At 34.0% G+C, this 22,429-nt stretch overlaps 2 protein-coding genes across 13 annotated transcripts; one reads left to right on the top strand and one right to left on the bottom strand.

Annotated features, from left to right (window-relative positions):
* Window positions 1–629: 629 nt before the first annotated feature.
* LOC111807720 (tRNA pseudouridine synthase A 1) lies at window positions 630–3,549 on the bottom strand. 5 transcript variants are annotated; one of them, XM_023693565.1, is made up of 6 exons: window positions 3,417–3,549; window positions 3,223–3,319; window positions 2,492–2,631; window positions 2,043–2,405; window positions 1,363–1,425; window positions 648–1,190 (listed from the first exon to the last, which is right to left on the bottom strand). In XM_023693565.1, exons 1-6 carry the CDS (start codon window positions 3,528–3,530, stop codon window positions 954–956), a joined length of 1,014 nt encoding a protein of 337 aa, XP_023549333.1. In that variant the 5' UTR covers window positions 3,531–3,549; the 3' UTR covers window positions 648–953. The 5 variants fall into 5 exon arrangements, with proteins under 5 accessions (XP_023549338.1, XP_023549333.1, XP_023549334.1 ...); XM_023693566.1 differs by having other exon boundaries at window positions 3,229–3,319; XM_023693567.1 differs by having other exon boundaries at window positions 3,423–3,549.
* Window positions 3,550–4,792: 1,243 nt separating this feature from the next.
* On the top strand, window positions 4,793–18,572 carry LOC111807224. 8 transcript variants are annotated; one of them, XM_023692849.1, is made up of 9 exons: window positions 4,793–5,071; window positions 6,478–6,966; window positions 8,443–8,537; window positions 9,224–9,318; window positions 9,415–9,494; window positions 9,595–9,651; window positions 12,685–13,034; window positions 14,014–15,928; window positions 18,052–18,572. In XM_023692849.1, exons 5-8 carry the CDS (start codon window positions 9,456–9,458, stop codon window positions 15,902–15,904), a joined length of 2,337 nt encoding a protein of 778 aa, XP_023548617.1. In that variant the 5' UTR covers window positions 4,793–5,071; window positions 6,478–6,966; window positions 8,443–8,537; window positions 9,224–9,318; window positions 9,415–9,455; the 3' UTR covers window positions 15,905–15,928; window positions 18,052–18,572. The 8 variants fall into 8 exon arrangements, with proteins under 8 accessions (XP_023548617.1, XP_023548616.1, XP_023548614.1 ...); XM_023692848.1 differs by lacking the exon at window positions 9,224–9,318 and adding an exon at window positions 8,618–8,769; XM_023692846.1 differs by lacking the exon at window positions 9,224–9,318.
* The last annotated feature ends 3,857 nt before the right edge of the window (window positions 18,573–22,429 follow it).

Below are 22,429 nucleotides of genomic sequence, written 5' to 3'. Positions count from 1 at the left end.
ACTTCAAATCTAATTCACATTTCGACATGATGTCAACTTAAAAGATGTGTTTAGCGACTGCCATCCTTCTACACCACTTAAAAGATTTAGCTATTCGGTTTGCCAACTACCTCCACCAACGTTGAGACGTTCTTACTGAAAATTATATTTCATACCTACAATTACAATTATAAATTAGATTTAGCTATTCGGTTTGCCAACTACCTCCACCATTGAGACAATTATAAATTGTGGGGGATTCTAGCAGGATCGTTCAATGGAAAAAAGTAAGAATAAGAAAATGAGAGTGATCCAAATTTAACACAGCTATAGAAGAATTTCAATATTAGACTCAACTCAATCGGTTTGCCAACTACCTCCACCAACGTCATCCTTTTATACTACTTGAAAGATTTAGCTATATTCGATAAAGCAAATGCTAAAGTACTTAAATGAGGTCAAGCAGATGAGAGAATATATAATTTTACATATCTACAAAGCATGCATGAATATGTATACGTGTACACGTGTCGATCTATCTGTGTCTTAACACATTCCTTTTCTATATTGTCCTATTCGTATATATATCATCATTGCTATCATCATTGATTATATGCATTTCAATAGTTAAACTCATCATCATATCAATAGGTAAACTCATCATCATATCGCACCAAATCGCATCTAAATTCCAAATCTACCCAAAGGGAGTAAAAAACAAATGTAGAAGAAAAAATGGACAAAAGTTCAAATACAATACTAAAAAAGCCCAAATCTAGCCTAAGAAAAAAATGGACAAATAACAAACTAACACACTAAAATTCTAATTCATAAATTAATAAAGACCAACTAATCCAAAATTTTGTTCTTAAAACTACACTGCTTATCTAATATCTCAGCCTCCTAAGCTGTTGGACACCCTACAACCCAAATTATTCTCATGGCAAAAGAGCAAGAACAGACCCATCATTAGTTCAATAAAAAGGGAGCTTACATTTACTCACACTATGACTCCTGCCAAAACTAGTCCCAGGGCAATCAGATGGAAGCTTTAAATGGTCCTCTTTATAATTAATTCTCACGAGACAGAGACCATGAGGAGGAATGCACGTCGTATACTTGGCAAGCTCCTTGCGATCTCGAGTAGCCAAAATCTTAGGAACAACGTCAGGAGGAATTGCTTCTTTTCCAATTTGAAGCAACAAGGCAACCTGCAAAAGTAATGGAGAAAATGGTTACAGTTGCATGAAACCGTTCACGAACTTAAATTTACGGTTCAAGGGAGTTTACTTTCTACCATAAGGTCGTTATAGCGACCAGCATGAGTAAACAAATCAGACAAGGGACTTCGTCTAAAACGATAGGTTTAACAAATATAATTACCATATTCCGAACTTGTCTATACAGGAACCCAGAACCCTCAACTTCTAGCTGAATAAGAGCTCCCTGAAGAAAAGAAACAGTTGCACCCTAAGCATTTAACCTCGGTTTTTGTATAAAGCTGAAAACGGAAAGATTTGCACAGATGACCAAAAGAAGAGGATACATAACTAGCCAAACCGGAATCGTGAGAGGCAGTCAGTATAGAAAAAATGAAAAGGTAAATTACAAATTTAGTCCCTAAACTTGGGTATGTTTCTAGTTAGTCCATGAAGTTTCGTAAATGTTTAATAGATTCTTGAACTTTCAATCTTATATCAAAAGTGTCCTTAAACTTTAAAACTGTCACATAAATCAAATGACATATTCAAAATTTCTATAAAACATTGATTTATTAAATATAATTTTGAACTTGTAATTTGTATCTAGTAGACATATGAGATCTAAAATACATCAAGTAGATGCAAAATTAAAAATTCAAGGATAAACTAGGCACAAAACTGAAAGTTTATGAACATATCAAACCCTCTTTAAAATTCATATTAGACACAAAATTGAAAGTTCAGGAGATTATCAAACACTTTTAAAAGTTAAAAACCTGTTCGATCCACACCTCAAAGTTCATGAATTAACCTTCTAATTTAATCAAACAAATCAAGGATTAAATAATGTTAAAACATTACCATTTCTATGACGTCAAAACGAAAAACGACCTTCACTGGATTTACCACTCGATCATTATGCGCTGCATTAGCAAAGGCAGAAAAATCATGCTTTCCAACGAAATAATTTGCAGCCTCTTTCATGGCTGCATAATTGAGTTTATAAACACAATGGTAAGTGTAGCAACGCTGAAATGGATCCAAGATGGCGTCATTATATATCTTGTAGTGATAAACCTTGCTTAATGTAGAAAACCGAGCATGAAAGTCAGGCACAGCAGGACTGATCTCTCGAACTCTTATATCCGCAGGAAGAAGACCATTCAGAGCAGCATGAATTCTGTCCAAGCTGTCGTAGTTAAATGGTGTAATAAAGTGAGCCACCTGAAACCTGCAACTTGTTGTAAGCAACAGCAAGCATTGTTTTTCAAGGACGTGTTTTAAGACAACTCCATAAAAGCACATCAGACCTGACCCCAGGCATGAACTCCCGTATCTGTTCTGCTTGCACCAACTAAATGGAGATCCTTCCTCTCAAGCCTTGTTGCTCCGGTCAAGGCTTCTTCAATGAGGCACTGAATAGTAGGTGGTGACCGCTGATATTGCCAACCTAATTCAGCATCAGCATACTCAAAATTATTTATCAAACTTTTGGGCCAAGAGAGCCTCAAAATTGAAGTAATGAGCGCAAAATTCTCTGAGTTAACGCACAACACTTCACACCAGACCCCAAATCATGTCAAAGCTTTGAGCTAGCTAATATAAAGTAAACACAACCATGGAAAGTTATTACAAGTTGATTGTAATTAAATATTTGTTATTTGATTAAGTGATTAATTAAATATACGTTATCTCAACGTATCCTTTTACAGTTTTTGTGACTGCTAGGATACAATGAGTTCATTTTCCAGAAAGAACTCTGATTCTTTGAGAGATTCTCTACAATTTCCAAGGAGAAAGAAAAATAATTTCTTCATCCATTCTGTAAGTACACAACGAAAATACTGAATATTCCAACAGCGTTTTGGTATTAGCATTTAGAATATATTACGATGATGAAAAAGACATCCAACAGCAACTAACATCATAATCTTAATTCATTTAGAACTACCATCAACCTAACAAGATAAAGCTGGAACACCGACACAAAATCGTTCAATTCATTCGCCTGAACAGACACCTGGAGAGAAGAAAAAGAAACCTGAACCTGCATATCGGGTGCCATCATAAGCAACGACCAACCGCCATTTGAAGCTGGGGAAATCGGGCTCTGTAACACAAGAAGAATCCTCCGAAATCTTTTTAACAATCACGACAAGACAAATACCTCATCAGAATCGTCAAAATTAAACCACAACAATGAGAAAACGAGATGAGAGATTCGAGAAGAACAACCGTTACCGGAAATCCACGACCGGTGGAAGGTGAATCTCCATTTCGAGATGGAATTGGTGAAAGAGGACGGGGAACGGAAGGAAGAACCGCCGAACCCACCGCCCAGCAACTCATCCCTCCTCTCTCCTCTAGATTGATAGATAGCTCAATCTATTATATATTATTAGAATCTCCGCCCCATTTTTAAATAATAATTTTTATTTTTTAATTAAAAAATATCCAAAAATTCCCAAAATTTTAAAAATTTCAAAAATACATTTTTTATTTTTATAACAAATAAAAAATATTCTTTAATTTTAAATAACTCATTCATATTTTATTTCAAAAATATCCTTTTTACAAAAATATTTTTAAATTTTTAATTTTTTAAATAACACTCTTAAACTTTTTATAAAATAAATTCAAAATTCTTTTACAAATTTAAAAAATATCATTAAACTTTTTTTTTAATTCACAAATATATTAATTAATTATGAATTTTCAAGAGCAATATTAAATTTTGTTTAGATAATATATGAGGTGGATAGACGTTTTTTTCGTATATTGACGGTGAATTTTTTTTTAATATTTATTATAAAGCTAAAAGTTGTTAATGCTACTCTTAAAAATTCATTGCTGTTTTTTTTAGATATAACGTAAATAAAGTTTTTTAAATTTCACTAAAAATTTAAATAAAATATTAATAATTTAATATATTTTTAGATTTTTTTAATTTTTTTTTAAATATTAATAAAACTTTTTAAATTTCACTAAAATTTTAAATAAAATACTAATAATTTTAAAATACAAAATTTATTGATATTTTTATTAATTTAACTAAACATATATATTTAAATCCAACATTAAATTACCAATTTTGTATATAATGTTTTTTTAATTTACATTTATTTATTTTTAAATCCAAAATTTAATCCGTTAGATATTTCGAAATTCAAATATTTAGACTTACAGTTGTTATCATACTAAAAAAAATATCTAAGATTTAAAGGTTGACGTGACAATTTTCAAAATAAAAATAATATCAATTAAAAAAATTACCTCTCGTTTTTTTGTCCGACCTCTCCCTCTTTCAACTCCTCTAGCACAGATCGTCATCGAAGCGAGGCTGGATCGACAAATTTGAATAATTTTTAGAGAAAGACGACATGATTTTGAAGTCAACGAACGTAACAAAAAGTAACGTTGAAATAAATATAACTTAAAATATCAACGGTTTCTATTCAAAAATTAGTGTGAAATAATTTTTTTATTAATTTAGTTTTAAAAATAATTTAACCTAATTTTAATATATATATATATATATATATTTTTTTTTTTTGTGAATATAATGAATATAATATGTGAAGAGATGATACAGACATTTGAGGCCTCTTAACAGCATACGAACTTCAACCAAAACCGCCCTTTCTAATTTTACCTCCATTTTCGTTCCTCCAAATTTCTTCCCCCAAATTCTTCACTTTCCCACTTCCCTGCGTTTCACCGCTCCGTCGTCTTCTTCGCCACCTTTGATTCCTTCACTCAAGCCTTCCTTCGCTTAGCTTCATATCAATGCAATAAGTTTGCTCCCCGGGCGGAATGGCTAGCAGTGTGCAGAGGAGCCCTCGGTTGGATCAGATCCATGGCGAAGTTCGTGACAGTTTTCGTGTCCTTTCGTATGTATATTAACCTCCTCCTCTCTGTTTAATTTACTGTTTCTGTTAATTTTGCCTTGGTGTTTATGTATGTGTGTGAAACGCTTCCAATGGCGATGGCTGCTGTTTTGTATAATTTTTTTTATTTTTTATTTTTTATGTTCTGGGACTCTTCAAGCCCTTGATTCTGTTTGGTTTTTCTCACCTTCTTGAAGTGTGTGGCGTCGTGGGTAGTGGACCATTCTTTTTTATTTTTTATTTTCCCGTCGAATTAATATTTGTTGAACAACTGTTTCATTGGTCGAGTGGAGGGGTTGAAGAAGACCCCATTCTAACAATGGAATTTAAGAAAAGGCGTTCAGTTAGCATACAAACTGGTTAGGCTTTAATTACAGGTCAGTGGACCTGGTTTTGAACTTTATTTTTTATTTTTTGGGAAAGAAGCGGAGTATTTCATTGATGAATGAAATGGCCACCGAAGGTGCATTACAAAAAGGATATTCAACCACGAAGAAAGACCATACTCTTTGGGTGCGAACATTACACCTATACATTGGATTTGAATTAGCTAAATCCCTAAAGCCCTCAAAAGTTGAGTGATTATTGTTGAAGATCCTCCCATTTCTTTCACCGAAGTGACAATGTGCATGTTTCGTCTCTTGAAAGAATAGAGTGAGCAACCAGTCTCTTAGGTTGAATGTGGGTTAATTAGAGGCTGTTTGAAAGTGTACCCAAATCCTTTTTGAAAAAACAGTGTATGAAGAGATGGTCTTGAGGCCCTTAGTCAGAGTTGCAAGGACAACAGTAATTTGGAGTGAGGCTGGTCCAACGGTGCTTTATTTGTATTCTGTTCACTGTGTTCATGCATTTTAGACTGACTCTCATAGAAAGAATTTAATTTCTACGGAAAGAGACTCGTCCAAATCAGCTTCTATAAGTGTGGAGGATCCCCATGTGGTATAGTTGAAAGAGTATTGTTGATGATTTTATGGTGAAAATCCAAGATTTCTCTAGCTGCCAAAGCCATTTATCCTAGCTGGTAATAATCTAGACGGTAGAGATAATAAGATTCATTTCAATTTTAGCCTTAATTTTAACCTTCAAGATTTTACTACCCATTTATGGCCATTTGAGCCTTTGAGCCTTAGTTGTATATGAATATTTATTTTTAATTTGTTCAATTGGCTTATAGACTATGTCACTTCATCTAAATTTTATCTAAGAAAGTGTTGCATGAGTATTTTGCTAACATGTGTTATTTAAAAAAATAATTAAAAACAAGTATAATTGAAACCCTGGGACATAATCTGAATCCATTGCAATACATCAAAAAACCGACTCGGACCTATATGACATGACCAAGCAATAGAAATACTAGTAATCTATTATTAACAACTTCCTTTCAACTCTTTTCACTGTAAATGAAGGTTGGAGTATAAATTAGCTAGAGGAGAGGAAGCCATTGAAAAGGAAGGTATCAGGGCGGAAGAAAGATAGGCTTGGAAGACCTACTGAATGTAGATACAGGAAATAGCAAACCAAGCACTTCTAGATGCTTGACATTCACCTTTCCAAGAATGAGAGTACCTATAAGTTAAGGGACATAGGTTGTGCTCTTCTTGAATATTGCTCCTTGCAAATTGAATGCCTCTTGCCAGAACGAACTCATTATAATTTTATCCCCATACGAAATAGTGGAGTTGGGCTCTCATGCAGTCTCACTATATGTTTCACAACAATTCAACAATTGTGCAAGTAGGGGAAATGATGTTTTAACAAAGGGAAATGAGTGTACTTGGCCGACTGATCCATCGCCACGAGCATGGTATTCTCTCCATGTTTTAGGCAAGGCCTCCACGAAGTTCATAGACACATCTTCTCATGACATTCAAGAGCCTAATGCCTTCTGGAAAAAGGTAATTATCAGCATCCATGATTCAAATGATTTTAATTTGCATACATTTGGAGTAAACAGTGCAAGTCTTCACAGCCCTTCGGTGAGTATTTCTAAAATTTAGAAGAAAGTGGAGTCCCTTGCGCACTTTTATTTTGGAACTGGTAGCCAAATATTCGTTTGGCTTGATCTCTGAATTGATAACCCTCCTTTATAGGTATGTTGTCCTTGTTTCTTTGCTATCTCTTCTAATCTTGAAGGTTTGTTTCTTCATACTGTGATGCTTCAAGTTCTTCATGGAATACCATTTTTTGAAGATTACAAAAGGATAAAGAACTTATTAATTTTCAAGCCCTTATGATTATCCTTTCTTCAGCAACAATTAATTCTAATGTAGAGTCTAGGAGGTGGTCTCTTGAATCTTTGGTGGGTTTCTGACAAATCTGTGACGTATCATTTGGCTTCATCATCTCCTGTGGACAAAGATCTATTTGCAGCTCTATGGAAGTCATAAAGTCCGAAGAAAACTAATATACTGTTGTGGATTATGCTCAACGGTAGCCTTAATTCTTTTGAGGTTTTGCAAAGAAAGCTTCCTCTGAATTGTCTATTGCCATTGGTTTGTGCTCTTTTGCAGCAAGGGATTCTCTGAATCACAGTTTCTTTAAATGCCTTACTTTCGTTCATGTTGGCTCAAGATTTTTTAGATATTTAACCTCCGGTGGGGTTTCTCTAACATAATGAAGGAAAGTGTTCCTCAATGTATTGGTCCCCTTCTAAACCCAAACGCGAAGCTCCTATGGATTATTGCGGTCAAAGCCATTCTATGGTTGGAGAGGACTCAAAGAATTTTCAAAACCAACACCTTTCTTGGTTTGACAGATTTGAATCAGCACGATTAAAGTCTTCTCTTGGGGTTCCCTCACAAAGTATTTTGCTGGATGTTCTTTACAGGATATTTGTCTTAATTAGCTTGCCTCTATTTCTCCTTTATAGTTTTTTCTATTCTTTGTACTGTTTTATTTTTTTATTTTTTATTTTTTATTTTTATTTTTTTTTCATTCTTCATTGGATTTTGTATCTTTTAGCACTAGTCTCTTTTCATTTCCTTAATAAAAAAAATTATGCCTGAACTAGATGAACCATGCTCAACTTTGCGTGTGGCTCTATCGTTGGATGCCTATGTAGTATATAAGGGAATGAACATATGAATGGGTTTTGACATCCCATTCTTCTATTTGTTTCAAGTTGATGTGATTTTAGGTTTGGTGTGCTTTGTGTATTTTGTTCCAGTGAGAAATATTGATATCCTTGTTCGTGGATATTCAATTGTTTATATTTAAGTGAATGGATTTAGGGATATAGCCTCTCTCTGTGTAACTACACTTTTTTGAGTGATTAGACTTGGGTTGCCCGGTCTAACATGTTCAGTGATTCAAGCATTTGAGAAATGAATTACTTGAATGTGAGTTGCTGAAGTTTTATAGCTGGAACACAGGTATACGAATGCTCCTGCTAATAGGAGGGTAGAGATGTTTGATGAGAGAGGCATTAATGAACCTACTACTGATGATAACATTCAGATGACATCATGTAAGTCTTTATATACTTGTAAAATCCATAAGCTTGTAGCTAGATACTCATCTGTTCCTTTTTGGAGGAATTTCTACCAGTGGAATCTGTCGGGCTTTCTGTGTTTGCATTTGGTATCTTTGTTTTAAAGCTCCTTGTGGAAAAATATTACCAATCTCAAGTTGAAATACCACGGAAGGATCTCCAACCACAGTAAATAAGAACTTCGTTTCCATCTGTTCTGTTCTTATAGGTCTGAATGCTCTATTGCTTTGCTTTTATTGATTATATGGTTCCATTTTCTAGTTTTATGAAATTCTACATTCTTTCATCAGCTCTTGTATTTTTCTCTTTCATTTTTTAACTTCAAATAATTAATTAGTTGTTTCCCGTTCAACCCATTCATGTGATCTGTTCACAATGACTGCATTTTTTACAATTATATTTCTTCAGTTTTGATATGTCTTGCTTGACATAAATCTTATAATATAAGAAACTTGACTTGTAGAGATTAGAATTTTGTTACCAATTTTACATTAACTAGATTTAAGGATAGGTCTGCGTTGGAATCCCAGCGTTGAGGACCCAACAATTGAAATTTAAGTCAAAAGAACAGTGGCTTTGGTTCCAAAATTCAATCTTCCAGATGCGTTCAAATAAATATGGTTTAATTTGGAGTGGTAAATTTCTATATTGCTGAATTATAGGAGGCAGAAGGAAGAAAAAAATGATCATACGTGCGGGAACTATGATTTCTTTGAGTTTGTTGTTGTACATGCGAGTGTTTAGAAGTGATAGAAAGGTTGTAATAGAGGTTTAAAGGTGTGGACATAACTTTTAAGTACCCTCTTTTTTATCTATATATTTCACATTCTATTGGTATGTTTTTGTGCTGCAGCAATAACAAGTCAAGAACTCACCAATGTTGGGAAGAAGACAATGGATGATACTGATCTTGCAATTGAAAGCTCTAAAATGGTGACCAGTTTTTTAAAATGCACATGCCTTTTCATTTTGTTTGTCTTTGTATTTTGTTCTTTTTATAACTATTTTTCCTAATGTGAAGTTTGATGTTTAGGTAGTCGAACAAACAGTTGAAGTGGGAAGGCAATCTTCTTCTACATGGGATGGCCAAGTAAGTATATAAACTGACCATTTGAAATCATCCATTTTCTTAGAAAAAGAAGTATACCATTGGTTTAGCCCTATTAACTAGAATCCTTTTAGTGTGTCTATGATAGTTATTGTTTTCGCCATGCAAGTTGTCAAGTTTTAGTATTGTAAAATCATCAAGTTTTAGTATTGTAAAATCAAACTTTCATTGAGAAAAAAAAAAAGTGGATGGATGTGGAGCTGCATGGGAAACATGAGATGCTGTATGTCAAGAAGAGTCTTTTCTTAATGTTAACAGCCTTTGTTCTTCTTTGAGTCTAATCCTGGTTTTAAGATTAGTCGAGAAAAGAGCTCAGTTATTGATATTAATTGTGATTCATCTAAGGCTTCCAGATGGACCATGTTGGTTGGTTATAATGTAGGGATGGCCTAAACCAGACAATCATGACTCCATGTTGATAGTAGTGGACCCACTGTCAAAGTACAACCGTTTTCATCCTTTGCATCATCCATATTCGGCTACTACAGTGGCACAAGTAGTTGAGAAAGTAGTTCACGTACTTGGTATTCCTTGTAGCATGTCATATCCATATTCGGCTACTACAGTGGCACAAGTATTTGAGGAAGTAGTTCACTTACTTGGTATTCCTCGTAGCATAGTCATATCCATAGTCTTTGATATGGACAAGATTTTTACCAGTCTGATTTTGGAAAGGGCTCTTTGTCATCTGAACACTCAGTTACGACCATCCACAAACAGATGATTAGACGGAGGTTGTTAATCGAAGTTTGGAGGCTTAATTATGTTGTTTTGCCATGAACACTCCTTCCAATGGGTTTAGTGGCTGCCTTGTGCTGAACTTTGTTATAATACCTCCTCCCCTTCAGCAACTAAATTCACCTGTTTGAGGTTGTAAATGGGCATTCAGCCAACTATTTTACCTTACAACCAAGACATATCTCCTGTGGCTGCTGATCAGGTATGAGGATGATATGTTGCATTGGTTAAAAATCCATCTACATGCAACACAACAACGAATGACTTCTGTGGCCAATGGAAAAAGACGGATGTGGAATTTGTAGTGGTAGATTGGGTTTATTTGAGACTTTGACCTTACAAGGATCCATTGCCCCCATTGGAAAATGCAAAGTTCGCCCCGTGTGTTTTTTTTTATTTTTTTATTTTTTAATTTTTGGCTCATTTCACATTAATATGAGATTAGGACTAGTGACTTTCATATATCCCAATTGCATAAACCTATTGGCCATACTTTCCATGTTATTCCCTTAACAACTTTATTTGACGACTTAGGTTTCGCGCTCCAACCAACATAGGGTTTAGGACTATGTTCAACTTTTAATGACCCATCGAAGAAAGAAGTTCTCATCATTGGGAGGACGCAGCAAATGATGATGCGATTTGGGAGGCAATTGATGTGATTTCTGTTCCACTTTCTAGAGTCTTACCTCGAGGAAAATGTGGCTCTTTGGGTGCAGAGTAATGATAGATCCCAATCGTAAATGTCAGTAGAAGAAGAAAAAGGCAAATGAGGGAGAGAAAATGGGCGGGAGGGATTTTTTTCTGTTAATATGGGTCGTTAGTTTAGGATTTCATTTAAGCAACCTGGCCTATTCCTGGTAGGAACTAGACTCATTCTTAGTAATAGGGCATATATAGGTTCATAGGTGCCAATAGGTTGATTCAAGCATTATTTATTATTGTTAGGAATAAGGATTATTTATTATGGTTAGGAATAAGGATTATTTATTATGGTTAGGAATAAGGATTTGATTATGGTTAGGAATAAGGATTATTTATTTTGTTAGGAACAAAAGAGGTCTTGAAATCTCCATAGAATTGTTTTTTCTACTTTCTTTTAATCAAGAAATTTCATTTATCAAATTGGTTTTATCACATCAGCCCATATGGATTACTTTGTCCTCATTTACATTCTTTCCAGGAAAACTTCTTAGAGTTCATCAAACATAAAATTATTCCAAGTCAAGCACACTTAGTTTAGAGTTGCTATGATTGGGCCTCCAAAAAGGGGGAGGTACACCTTGGTATAGGTGGGAACTATAATTCTTTTAAGTCTTGTTTAGCTGTACTTGCGTACCCTTAGAAGTCCTTTCATTTAGACGTGGTCTCAGTTCATTCATGTATTGTTCTATGCGGGCGTCACTACTCAATCCATTGTCTTTGCTTTCTTGAAGTCAAAACCATGAAATGCACCAACATGAACTTTTGTTGGCTCCTTCCCTGTAAGCTTCAACAAAGACTTCTCTAATATTAGGTTATATTAAGTCAAGGTTTAGTTGTAAGGTTTTTTTCTCTTACCTCTTCTTGGTTTTGTTCAGACTTGTTAAAGAACTTGGAAATTATTTTCTTTTCATCGTTCTCCTTATAAAGTGGTGCATCTCCGTCCAATGGTGCCATACAAATCAAATTGTTTCAAATATTTAACTATTGAAGTATCAAGTGACAGGTTCATAGGACTCATTTCCTTGGACTATTTCCATTGGCTTCATGTTATGGATGGATTAATGAACTAACGACCATGATTTGGTCGCCCCGGTTCTACCTTAGAAAATATATTGCATCTTGCATAGAATTTTTTAATGAACTGAAGTTTGCATACTCGTTGTCAATTTTGGTTGGTCTGAAGTTAATGTAGCCTGCTTTGATTCCCTGCCCCCTGTTTTTCTTTTAGACTCACAATTTTGGGAGCATGCATAATTAAATATTCAAAACAACAATGATCATTTTGTCCTCTCGAGGGTCAAATGAAATTTTGCATAATGACCCTGAATTTAATTTGAAAAAGTTATAAACATTTCTTCCAGCACAAAAGATGATACTTGGTATGAGCACATTTTCAATGTTAATATTGTTCCTTATTTGCTTGTCATCTTCTGCTCTAACCTTTGGTGGTCGTGTCTTGCTACTAACATTTTCTTTCTGTGAAACTACAAACATTTTCTTATCATTAAATTTTACATGATTTATTTTGATTATTGGGTATTGTTTGTAATGTTATCATGTGTGATTGCTTAGGCCACGGCTACGAAGAAAATAATTGCTATATGCCAATCAGGTGGTGAGTTTGTGAAAAATAAAGATGGATTCCTGTGTTACAACGGGGGTGAGGCCTATGCTATAGATATTGACCAACAAACAAATTTAGACGATTTCAGGACAGAAATCGCAGAAATGTTTAGTTGTAGTATTGATACAATGTCCATCAAGTATTTTCTTCCCGGTAACAAGAAAACTCTCATCTCGATATCCAAGGACAAGGATCTAAAGCGGATGATAAACTTTTTGAAGGATTCTATCACAGTCGATGTGTTTATCATGCCAGAAGAAGCTGTTGCTCGAAATTTATCCCATATGCCTGCTAGTAGGTAGTTAACTAATGAATCATGTTTATTTTCTATGCTTATTCTGTTCCATTCATTTTACTTTATTCTTAAATCTGCCCAAATCTTCTCATTTTCAGCTCAATTTAGTATTTATTTGTCTATAATATAGGTGTGGCATATCATGTTTTCTCTTATCAGTTTTCTAACCGATGGAGTTCCTCCTTTCCTTTTTCCTTTTTTATTTCATTTGTGGATGCCTTATTCTCATATTCCTTTCAATCTTTCCTTTTTATTTAAAATGTTAGCTTAAAAAACAAAGTTGGATTTCAAATGGCTACCGAAGGGAATGGAAGTCGTTGTTCCTTTGTCGAGCATATTCTAATCAAATTCTCCCATTAGATATTTGTGGGTTGGTTGGGGTTTATTTACTAGTAATTTTTTTTATTATTAAATTTATAAATATTATTGAGTGGTATAGAATTTGGCAATTATGAATATAACTTTTGAAAAAAATACTGTAAGTGGTAAGATTTGGAAATGGCCATCAAAGGTTGTTCCCTTTATTTTCATATTCATTTTGTCTCAGTAATCACAGTGCTCTTGTACTTTTATACTAAAATTAATAAAAAAAGAATTCTATGGATATAATTAACTATTGTGATTTTAAATTTAATTACTAAAATATGTTTGGTTTTGAGTGTGTCCTGTAATTCCCTTTGTTTGGGTTGGTATGTTTTTCTTGTCTTGAGTTTTTCTCTTTGCTTTCACGTAATCTTTTATTTTATCAATTAAAAAGTATTTTTCATTCTAAAAGAAAAAAAAAAAAAAAAATACAAAGAATATATAATTGTAAAACATTTTAAAATTTATTTATTAGTCTTTTAGATTTATTAAAAACCCTGCATCTATAAACATTTGCATTTTCATATCTTATGCATTGTGCTTTTCGTTCACCAAAGCATTTAACATAGTGATCCATTATGACCTTTTTCCTTTTGTGACGCAACCTTCAATTCTGCAGGTCAAGTAGAACAACAGTTTCTGAGGCAGTAGTTCCTGTAGTTGAGCCTGTAGATGTTGCAGTTGAGAATATCATCGCCATGGATCAGATAGGTATGGACTTATCTAATGAAATCCCTTTAATTTGTGTTCCTGGGGTGTCTAGTGATGAAAAGTATCGAAAAGCTGCACAACAATGGGAAAATGCCATTATTGGTGTAGACCAAAGGTTTAACAGCTTTAACGAATTCCGAGAAGCCTTACATAAGTACTCAATCGCTCATGGTTTTGCTTACCGGTACAAGAAAAATGATAGCCATCGTGTCACTGTTAAATGCAAATACCAAGGTTGTCCATGGCGAATATATGCTTCAAGGTTGTCTACTACCCAACTGATTTGTATTAAGAAAATGAACACCAATCATTCATGCGAAGGGGCTGCTGCTAAAGCTGGGTATCGGGCTACTAGGGGATGGGTAGGAAATATCATAAAGGAAAAACTTAAGGTCTCCCCAAACTACAAACCAAAAGATATTGCAGATGACATAAAACGAGATTATGGAATTCAATTGAACTATTCACAGGCATGGCGTGCAAAAGAGATAGCAAGAGAGCAGCTACAAGGCTCCTACAAGGAAGCATATAATCAGTTGCCATACTTTTGTGAGAACATCAAAGAAACTAACCCTGGAAGTGTTGCTTCGTTCACCACTAAAGAGGATTCAAGCTTTCATCGCCTATTTGTATCGTTTCATGCATCAATTGCTGGTTTCCAGCATTGTCGACCTCTCCTTTTCCTCGACAGCACTCCATTGAACTCAAAGTATCAAGGGGTATTTTTGACTGCCACAGCTGTGGATGGGGAAGATGGCATATTTCCAGCAGCTTTTGCAGTTGTAGATGCTGAGACGGAGGAAAATTGGCACTGGTTTTTACTGGAATTGAAATCTGCAGTGAAAACGTCAGAGCAAATTACATTTGTTGCAGATTTTCAGTATGGACTGAACAAGTCTTTGGCTGAAATATTTGACAAGTCTTACCATAGCTACTGTTTGCGCCGTCTAGCTGAAAAGCTTAACAACGATTTAAAGGGCCAATTTTCTCATGAGGCTAGGCGATTTATGATTAACGATTTCTATGCTGCTGCTTTTGCATCTAAACTTGAGGATTTCCAGCGCTGTGCTGAAAGTATAAAAGGAATTTCACCTGATGCTTACAATTGGATCATACAAAGTGAACCAGAGCACTGGGCAAATGCATTCTTCGGAGGAGCAAGGTATAACCATATCACATCGAATTTTGGACAGAAGTTCTACTGTTCCATATCTGAAGCACATGAATTGCCTATAACACAGATGATTGACGTTTTACGGGGCAAAATGATGGAAACAATATATAGACGCAGGGTTGAATCAGACCAATGGATGACAAAATTAACACCAACCAATGAGGAAAAGTTACAAAAAGAAATATCAATTGCACGGTCATTTCAGGTTTCACTATCCCGCGGGAGCACATTTGAAGTTCGGGGGGAATCTGTTGACATTGTTGATATTGATCATTGGGATTGTAGCTGTAAGGGATGGCAGCTTACTGGTTTGCCTTGTTGCCATGCTATTGCTGTCATTGAATGCATTGGTAGGAGCCCATATGATTATTGCCCCAGATATTTCACAGTCGAGAGTTACCGCCTAACATACGCGGAATCAATCCATCCTGTCCCAAATGTGGACAGACTAATCCTGGATGAATCGACTCCGGCACTAGTCACAGTAACCCCTCCACCTACTAGAAGACCACCAGGTCGTCCAAAGCTGAAGCAGAATGAATCATTAGAAGTAGTCAAGCGTCAACTTCAATGTAGCAAGTGTAAAGGTCTTGGCCACAATAAGAAGACGTGCAAAGATTCATAGCTTCATTCTAGGAATTCCAAATAGGTAACTACTCTTTAACTTTGTTTCCTTGATTGTTAATATTTACTTGTTGCATTTGAAAATTTCTCTTTTGAGTTCATATTCTTCATCTTGCTGCTTCTTCCTACCCATGGAGATTTTTTTGTTAGTGAAATAACCAAGTTCTCATTGAGATCAAATGGAAGAATAAAAGAACACGAAAAACTAACCCCAAAAGGTGTCTAAATAACCTTAAAAAGGACTCTAATCAAGCAAAATATTACCCAAAGGACAACTAGAAAAAGCTTTACAAACAGAGGGTCAATGAGAAGTGTGAAATCTAACAAGAGACCACACCTCACGCCAAGGTCTCTCAAGCCCTCTAAAAGTTCTATTGATTCTTTCCACTCAGAAAAATTTCAAAGATAGAAAAACACAAGAAATTAGGTATCACTTTCTATGAATTATTGTTTTGGGGATCGTTTTAGTAGCAATGCTATGTAGAAAAGTAAATGGTAATACCTTCTCAATCTTTCGTGGTATTTGGATGGCTACTTCAAAACTTTATAGACAAGTTTGATGAGGAAGTTGCATTTTGTGTGTAGTGACAATGATCGTTTTCTTTTTAATTTTTGGATAGGAAACAATTTAAAGATGATACCCATCCAAAAGGATTACAAAAGACTTCTCCCAAAGATAATTTAGGCTGTAGTTGCCAAAAGAAACCATATTTTTACACCAATAAAGAACATGAAAGAGTGATGCTCTTTTTAAATGTGAGGTTGGCTTCATTGGAAACTGAAGTGAGTGTTGAAAAGACGGCTATTTATATGTTTGGTGTTACATAAATAGCAATTCAAATCCACTCCCTTAGGAGCTCAGTGTCTTTGCTGGCACTCGTTCCCTTCTTCAATCGATGTGGGATCCCCCAATCTACCCCCTTTGGAGCCTAGCGTCCTTGCTGGCACACCGCCTCATGTCCACTCCCTTCAGGGCTCAGCCTCCTCGCTAGCACATTGCCCGGTGTCTGGCTCTGACATTTGTATTAGCCTAAGCCACCACTAGCCAGGAATTGTCCTCTTTGAGCTTTTCTCTTCAAGCTTCCCCTCAAAGTTCTTAAAACACATCTACTAGGGAGAGGTTTCCACACCTTTATAAAGAATGTTTCGTTCTCCTCCCCAACCGATGTGAGATCTCACAGTTCTTCCTTAATCTTTAATCTTTGCATCCTATGTTGTGTTTGTATTGATCTCTTTCCTTGTCTCCTATTTGCTTGTATCTTGTTTCACCAAGATGCTAAGGCTCCCCACCCATGACACTCGAACCTCGTCTTTTCCCAAGGCATTTTCAAATAATTTAAAAAATTATGCACCTTGTCAATCTAGTCCAGAAAAGTCTCCACATCCATCCAGTTGCAGTTAGAAAAATTCTTATAACGGGAGAACCAAGAAGATTATTGACGTTTAATCGACTACCATCTGCTCTCACTAGAGCTTTCTTTCCCTGGAAAACTTCTTAAATTCCTTTCGTTACATAGCTTCCAAAAGAATAGCTGCGACAACATTGAATTAGAAAATTTTGGCCAAACCACCAAATTTGGTACCGTAGTAAAGTTGAAAAAAGACCATAAGAGGTGTTTGGAGCCAACCAAAAGAGATTAAGATCAAGAGCATGTTTGAGAGTGATTTTAGTTAAAATCATTTTTGTCATGTTCATAATCATTCTGAAACATGCATTTGTTCGTTCAAAATCAATTTAATGTTCGATTTTATAATTTTAAACGTGGTTTTCACACCATCAAAATTGATTTTGAATGATTAAAACCCTTTTTCGAAGTGATTTTAAACCAGTCACTTTTAACCCTTCCAAAATCACTTCCATTATGTCGTAAATATTCTCTACATACTACCTTTTATGGTATTACGGAAAGTCGTTTCTGAATTGTGTATGATACCATTAAAGTCGATTGATCATTTCTGCTCAACACCAAAAGCTACCTTTATGACGAACAATGAAAATTTTGGTTTAGAATACTTCACTTTGCACTTTGTTTTAGCACTTTCTATAAGTTTTGTTTGGTTGGATGGGTAATTTTCTTGGCTGACAGCATACTCTCACGGTTATTTATGTGCTAAGTTAAATTTTGTAACTTTTAAGCTATACCTCAGGTAAAACTTGAAGGAGCAGTAACATAGCTTTCCCAAATAAAGAGATTTGGTTGGCTATAAGTTATCGATGGGGAATCACATGCAAAATTGGAGGTTAGCCTCAAAGAAAACTGATTGAAGAAGAAGATCACCTGAACTGGGCGTGGAACTTACAAGAAAGCCGATCAGGGAGTGCTTGGGAACCGGAGAACTCCAAGGAGGGAAGAAAAGCTGAGAAGGCAGGTAACACTCTGACCTCAAACCCGACCAAAAGTGTATTTTGCCCTTAAGAATTAGAATAAAGGAGAGTTAGAACATAATCAAGGGGAATAAAATTATTCTTTACTGTGGGAGTGTTTACTTAAAAGTTTTGTTTGGAAGATCCTATTTTATTCCTTTATTAATTTAACTCTTAACTATTATGTTAGCTTACCTCAACTCGAGAGTATAGAATAACCCGTACATTTGAGTAAATAGGTGGTCTTTGTTCTTTAGGGAAAGTTATTCTTGAAATGCTACTCTGTCTCGGTAGTTCACTGGTAGTTTTTCTTTGTTCTTTAGGGAAAGCTATTCTTGAAATGCTACTCTCTCAATAGTTCACTAGTAGTTCTTTGTTCTTGGGAGAAAATTATTCTTGAAATGCTACTCGTCTCGATAGTTCACTGGTAATTCTTCTTTGTTCTTTAGGGAAAGCTATTCTTGAAATGCTACTCATCTCGATGGATGGTTCACTGGTAGTTCTTCTTTGTTTTTTTTAGAGAAAGCTATTCTTGAAATGCTACTCATCTCAATAGTTCATTGGTAGTTCTACCTTTCCTTTTAAGGTAGAGTAAACGCTCCAATGTAGACCATAAAGATTCCTTGAAGAAGCTTTTCTCGATCGAGATTTTGGTATGCGCTCTCTTTATATGAACATATACTAGAATATGGTTAGCTCGTATAGGTTAAAGATTCAAACACCTGACTCCCTTACATAGAATTAAAAAAAAAATAACAGTACAGAATCTCAAAAATATTTTCTAAGCAACAAAATGAAGCGTTAACAAAATACACATTTTCATATATTTATTATTATTATTATTATTTATTTATTTTTATTTTTTTTTTGTAAAATATATGTTTTAGAAAAAGTCTCAGCAATACATTTTGTAAATCTCTCCAGAAATAAAATCCACCCAGATAAAATAAATTAAATACTAACAATAATAACAAACAAATAAATAAATAAGAATCTCTGCCATCTTTTTTTATTTCCATTCTTTGCCAGAATTTTTATTTATTGTTGTGGAGATTTGGTTAGATTTATTTTATAAAAAAAGATTATTTATTTCAAAAAGTAAAACATTCAATAATATAATATAATAATTTACAACACAATTTCTTTAAATTTAAATGATAATATTAAATATGGTCGGTGACACTTCAAATATATATATATATATATATTATATGTGGGTCAAATATATAGAATCTGCATAAATAAACATTTAATTTGTAAACATAATTTAAATGGATAATTTTAGTTAAAGAATAAAAATATAATTACTTTTTTTTTCTAAAGCTTTGGAATTTTTTTATTACCTTGATAGAATAAAATACATATATATTAATTACCAAAAAAAAAAAAAAAATCTTGTGGTTGATTAAATTATTATATTTAAACTTAATTGGCAATAGAAAATTAAACACGTTTAGGGAAAAAAAATATATTAAATACGTTGGTGGGGTGGCCGGTGAGGCCTCTTTNTTTTTATTATTATTATTATTATTAAATGTGATTGATAATAAATTCAACAAATTCATTTCAATTTCAAACTTTTGAATTTTTTTTTTTTTTAATTGTGAGATTTAAATCTCACCCATTAATTTGATGATATATGTTTTAATCCGTTAATTTATATTATCATTTTCAAATTAAAATGAGCGGAAGTTTTATAACTCTCGATTTCGAGGTGTAACAATTACACTTTATAAGCAGTAGACTAGCGATTGTGCGACACTTGTTTTAATCTAGCAAGTAAGTAAGTCGTGTGAAAATTGGATTTTGTGGTCAATTTTAATGTATGGTTTAGCCTCGAACCACGTTTTGAGAGAAAATATTTTTTAAAACGTGGTCGAGGAAAATCGTTAAATACAAGTTGAAGTTAAGCATTGCGAAAGTCAATTGCATTGAAATCATGTGGGCAAGAGAGGTTACAATACCTGGTCGGTAGAAGGTTTGGGTCAATTCAATACTTGGTCTTCCTTTAGTATATTTTGAGATTATTTAGGTTTGATACGTCTAGACATGATTTCGCGGAACGATCATACAAACAGAACATACAATAGTAGAACAATACAACATGAAAGCAAATAAAGGGTTTAACATGATATGGGCAACACGTCCCGGACAATCATGACCATGACACAAAACATCTACACATATATGCATATATTTACGAGAACTAGCTAGGTAGTGTGTGGTACGTAGAAAACGNTTTTTTTTTTTTTTTTTTTTTTTTTTTTTTTAAAGATGAATTGTTTTATCATAATCAATTAATTAATTAAATATTAACTTTTCATTACCAATTATTTTTAAATTAATAATTAATATCAATAAATTATTTTGACGTAATAGTTTTAAATAATGTATTTAAATTATACAATATTATTAATTTCAGTCTTTATTATTAATATTATAATTGATTAATTATTTTTCATTAATTAGATTAAATTAAATTAAATTAATTACCAGCATTATTTTTAATCAACATTTTGACAAATTGTTATTATTATTTTCTTACCAAAATTATTATTATTATTATTATTTTAACAAATCTCAATAATAATAAATTCTCAACTACTAAATTCAAGATTCTTTTGGAAGTATCAACCACCTTTTTCCCGACCATTTTCTCGAGACAACCCGCTCTTATCTCGGGTGCCTAAAGTACTGCAGATGGTGCTCCAAGTCAGTTTAGAATTCGATTATCAGGGTTAAGGCTCTCCCGATCGACCACTGTTCTCGTTTCTCCTTTTCTTCGTTAGAAAATGTTCGGAACAGATGCATTCTTTGAAAATTGAAAAACAAGAAGGGATCGATCAAGAGAAAATCCAGTTTTGAAACAATACGGACTAAAATCGAAATTTGAAAAGGTCGCAGAAGTATAATGACCAAAATGGTATTTCCACACTCGAAAGAAATCTTCCTCAATGGTGAAAAAAAAAATTACCGCAAGGGTAAAAATTTGAGGTTAAATATCGATAATTAGCGAGCGGATAAAGTTAAAAAGACAGCTGAGCTAAGCTAAAAAAACGGACAAAATAGTGTGACCCAAAATGTGAGACTTCTTTGCTTTAAGCCGACAATTTTAATGTATTTGTTCATTATATCAACCTGTGGACCCTTTAGATGGTCACTAAGCGATAAAGAAGACTTTTTTTTTTCTTTTTCGATTAATAATTGATTTAGAAACCGAACCATTTGAAATGATAATTGATGTTTTGTCATTTGATTTGATCTGATTCTCGAGACTTCGAATAAGGGATCGAGACATGGATTGACAGACTAACAACGGAAAAAATACGTTAAAATTTTACCCATATTTAAAAACAAACAGTACGACATTTATACGTATTGTTTAAAAGTTTTATTACGAAACGGAGAACTGGGGATTGAGATCTAAAAACCGACAACAACCCTAATACATAGGATTGATGTCTCGAGACGACCCTCCTTTACGACTGTAAAGCTCCTAAATGCTGCCCTACCTCGACCAGCAATCGACAATCACTTAGAACAAAGTAAGTTGCTTACTGAGTATAAACATGTGTTGGATTTGGTATAAACGAGTTTATTTTAAGATGGATTGAATCTTTGTCCCGATATTTTGATTAAATTACAAATTTAGTCCCTATATTTTGAGTCAATTTACAATTTAGTCGCTCGTAAATTGTAATTTTAAAAAATATAGGGCCAAATGTGTAAATTAATCCAACAAATTTTGTTTTGTAATTAAAGTACTTTCTAAGCAATTAAAAAGTAATTTCAAATCCATCCTAATTATATATCTTTTATATTTATTATTATTATTATTTGAAAAGAACAATTAGCTCGCCCTAATTATAGATATATCACATGACAATCACATGGAAAGATATCTTGTAGTGCGTCGGGATTTGAGTTGAGTCGGGTCGAGATACATTTTAGATTTAATATACTTGTTCGGGTTATAAAATTCTTTAGTTCAGATAATCCTTATTTAATAATGAACCCGACCCAATTTAAATAATGTCCCGTTGGGGAGAAGAACAAAACACCCTTGTCTGCAAACCTTCCCCTAGCAGCGTTTTAAAGCTTTGAGAGGACAATATCTGCTAACGGTGAGCATGAGTCGTTGCAAATGGTATCAGAGACAGA

Source organism: Cucurbita pepo, chromosome LG12, assembly GCF_002806865.2.
Source record: "Cucurbita pepo subsp. pepo cultivar mu-cu-16 chromosome LG12, ASM280686v2, whole genome shotgun sequence".
NCBI classification, from domain to species: Eukaryota; Viridiplantae; Streptophyta; class Magnoliopsida; order Cucurbitales; family Cucurbitaceae; genus Cucurbita; species Cucurbita pepo.
The sequence above is the reverse complement of the archived record's forward strand: the minus strand, read 5'-3'. Positions and strand labels throughout refer to the sequence as shown.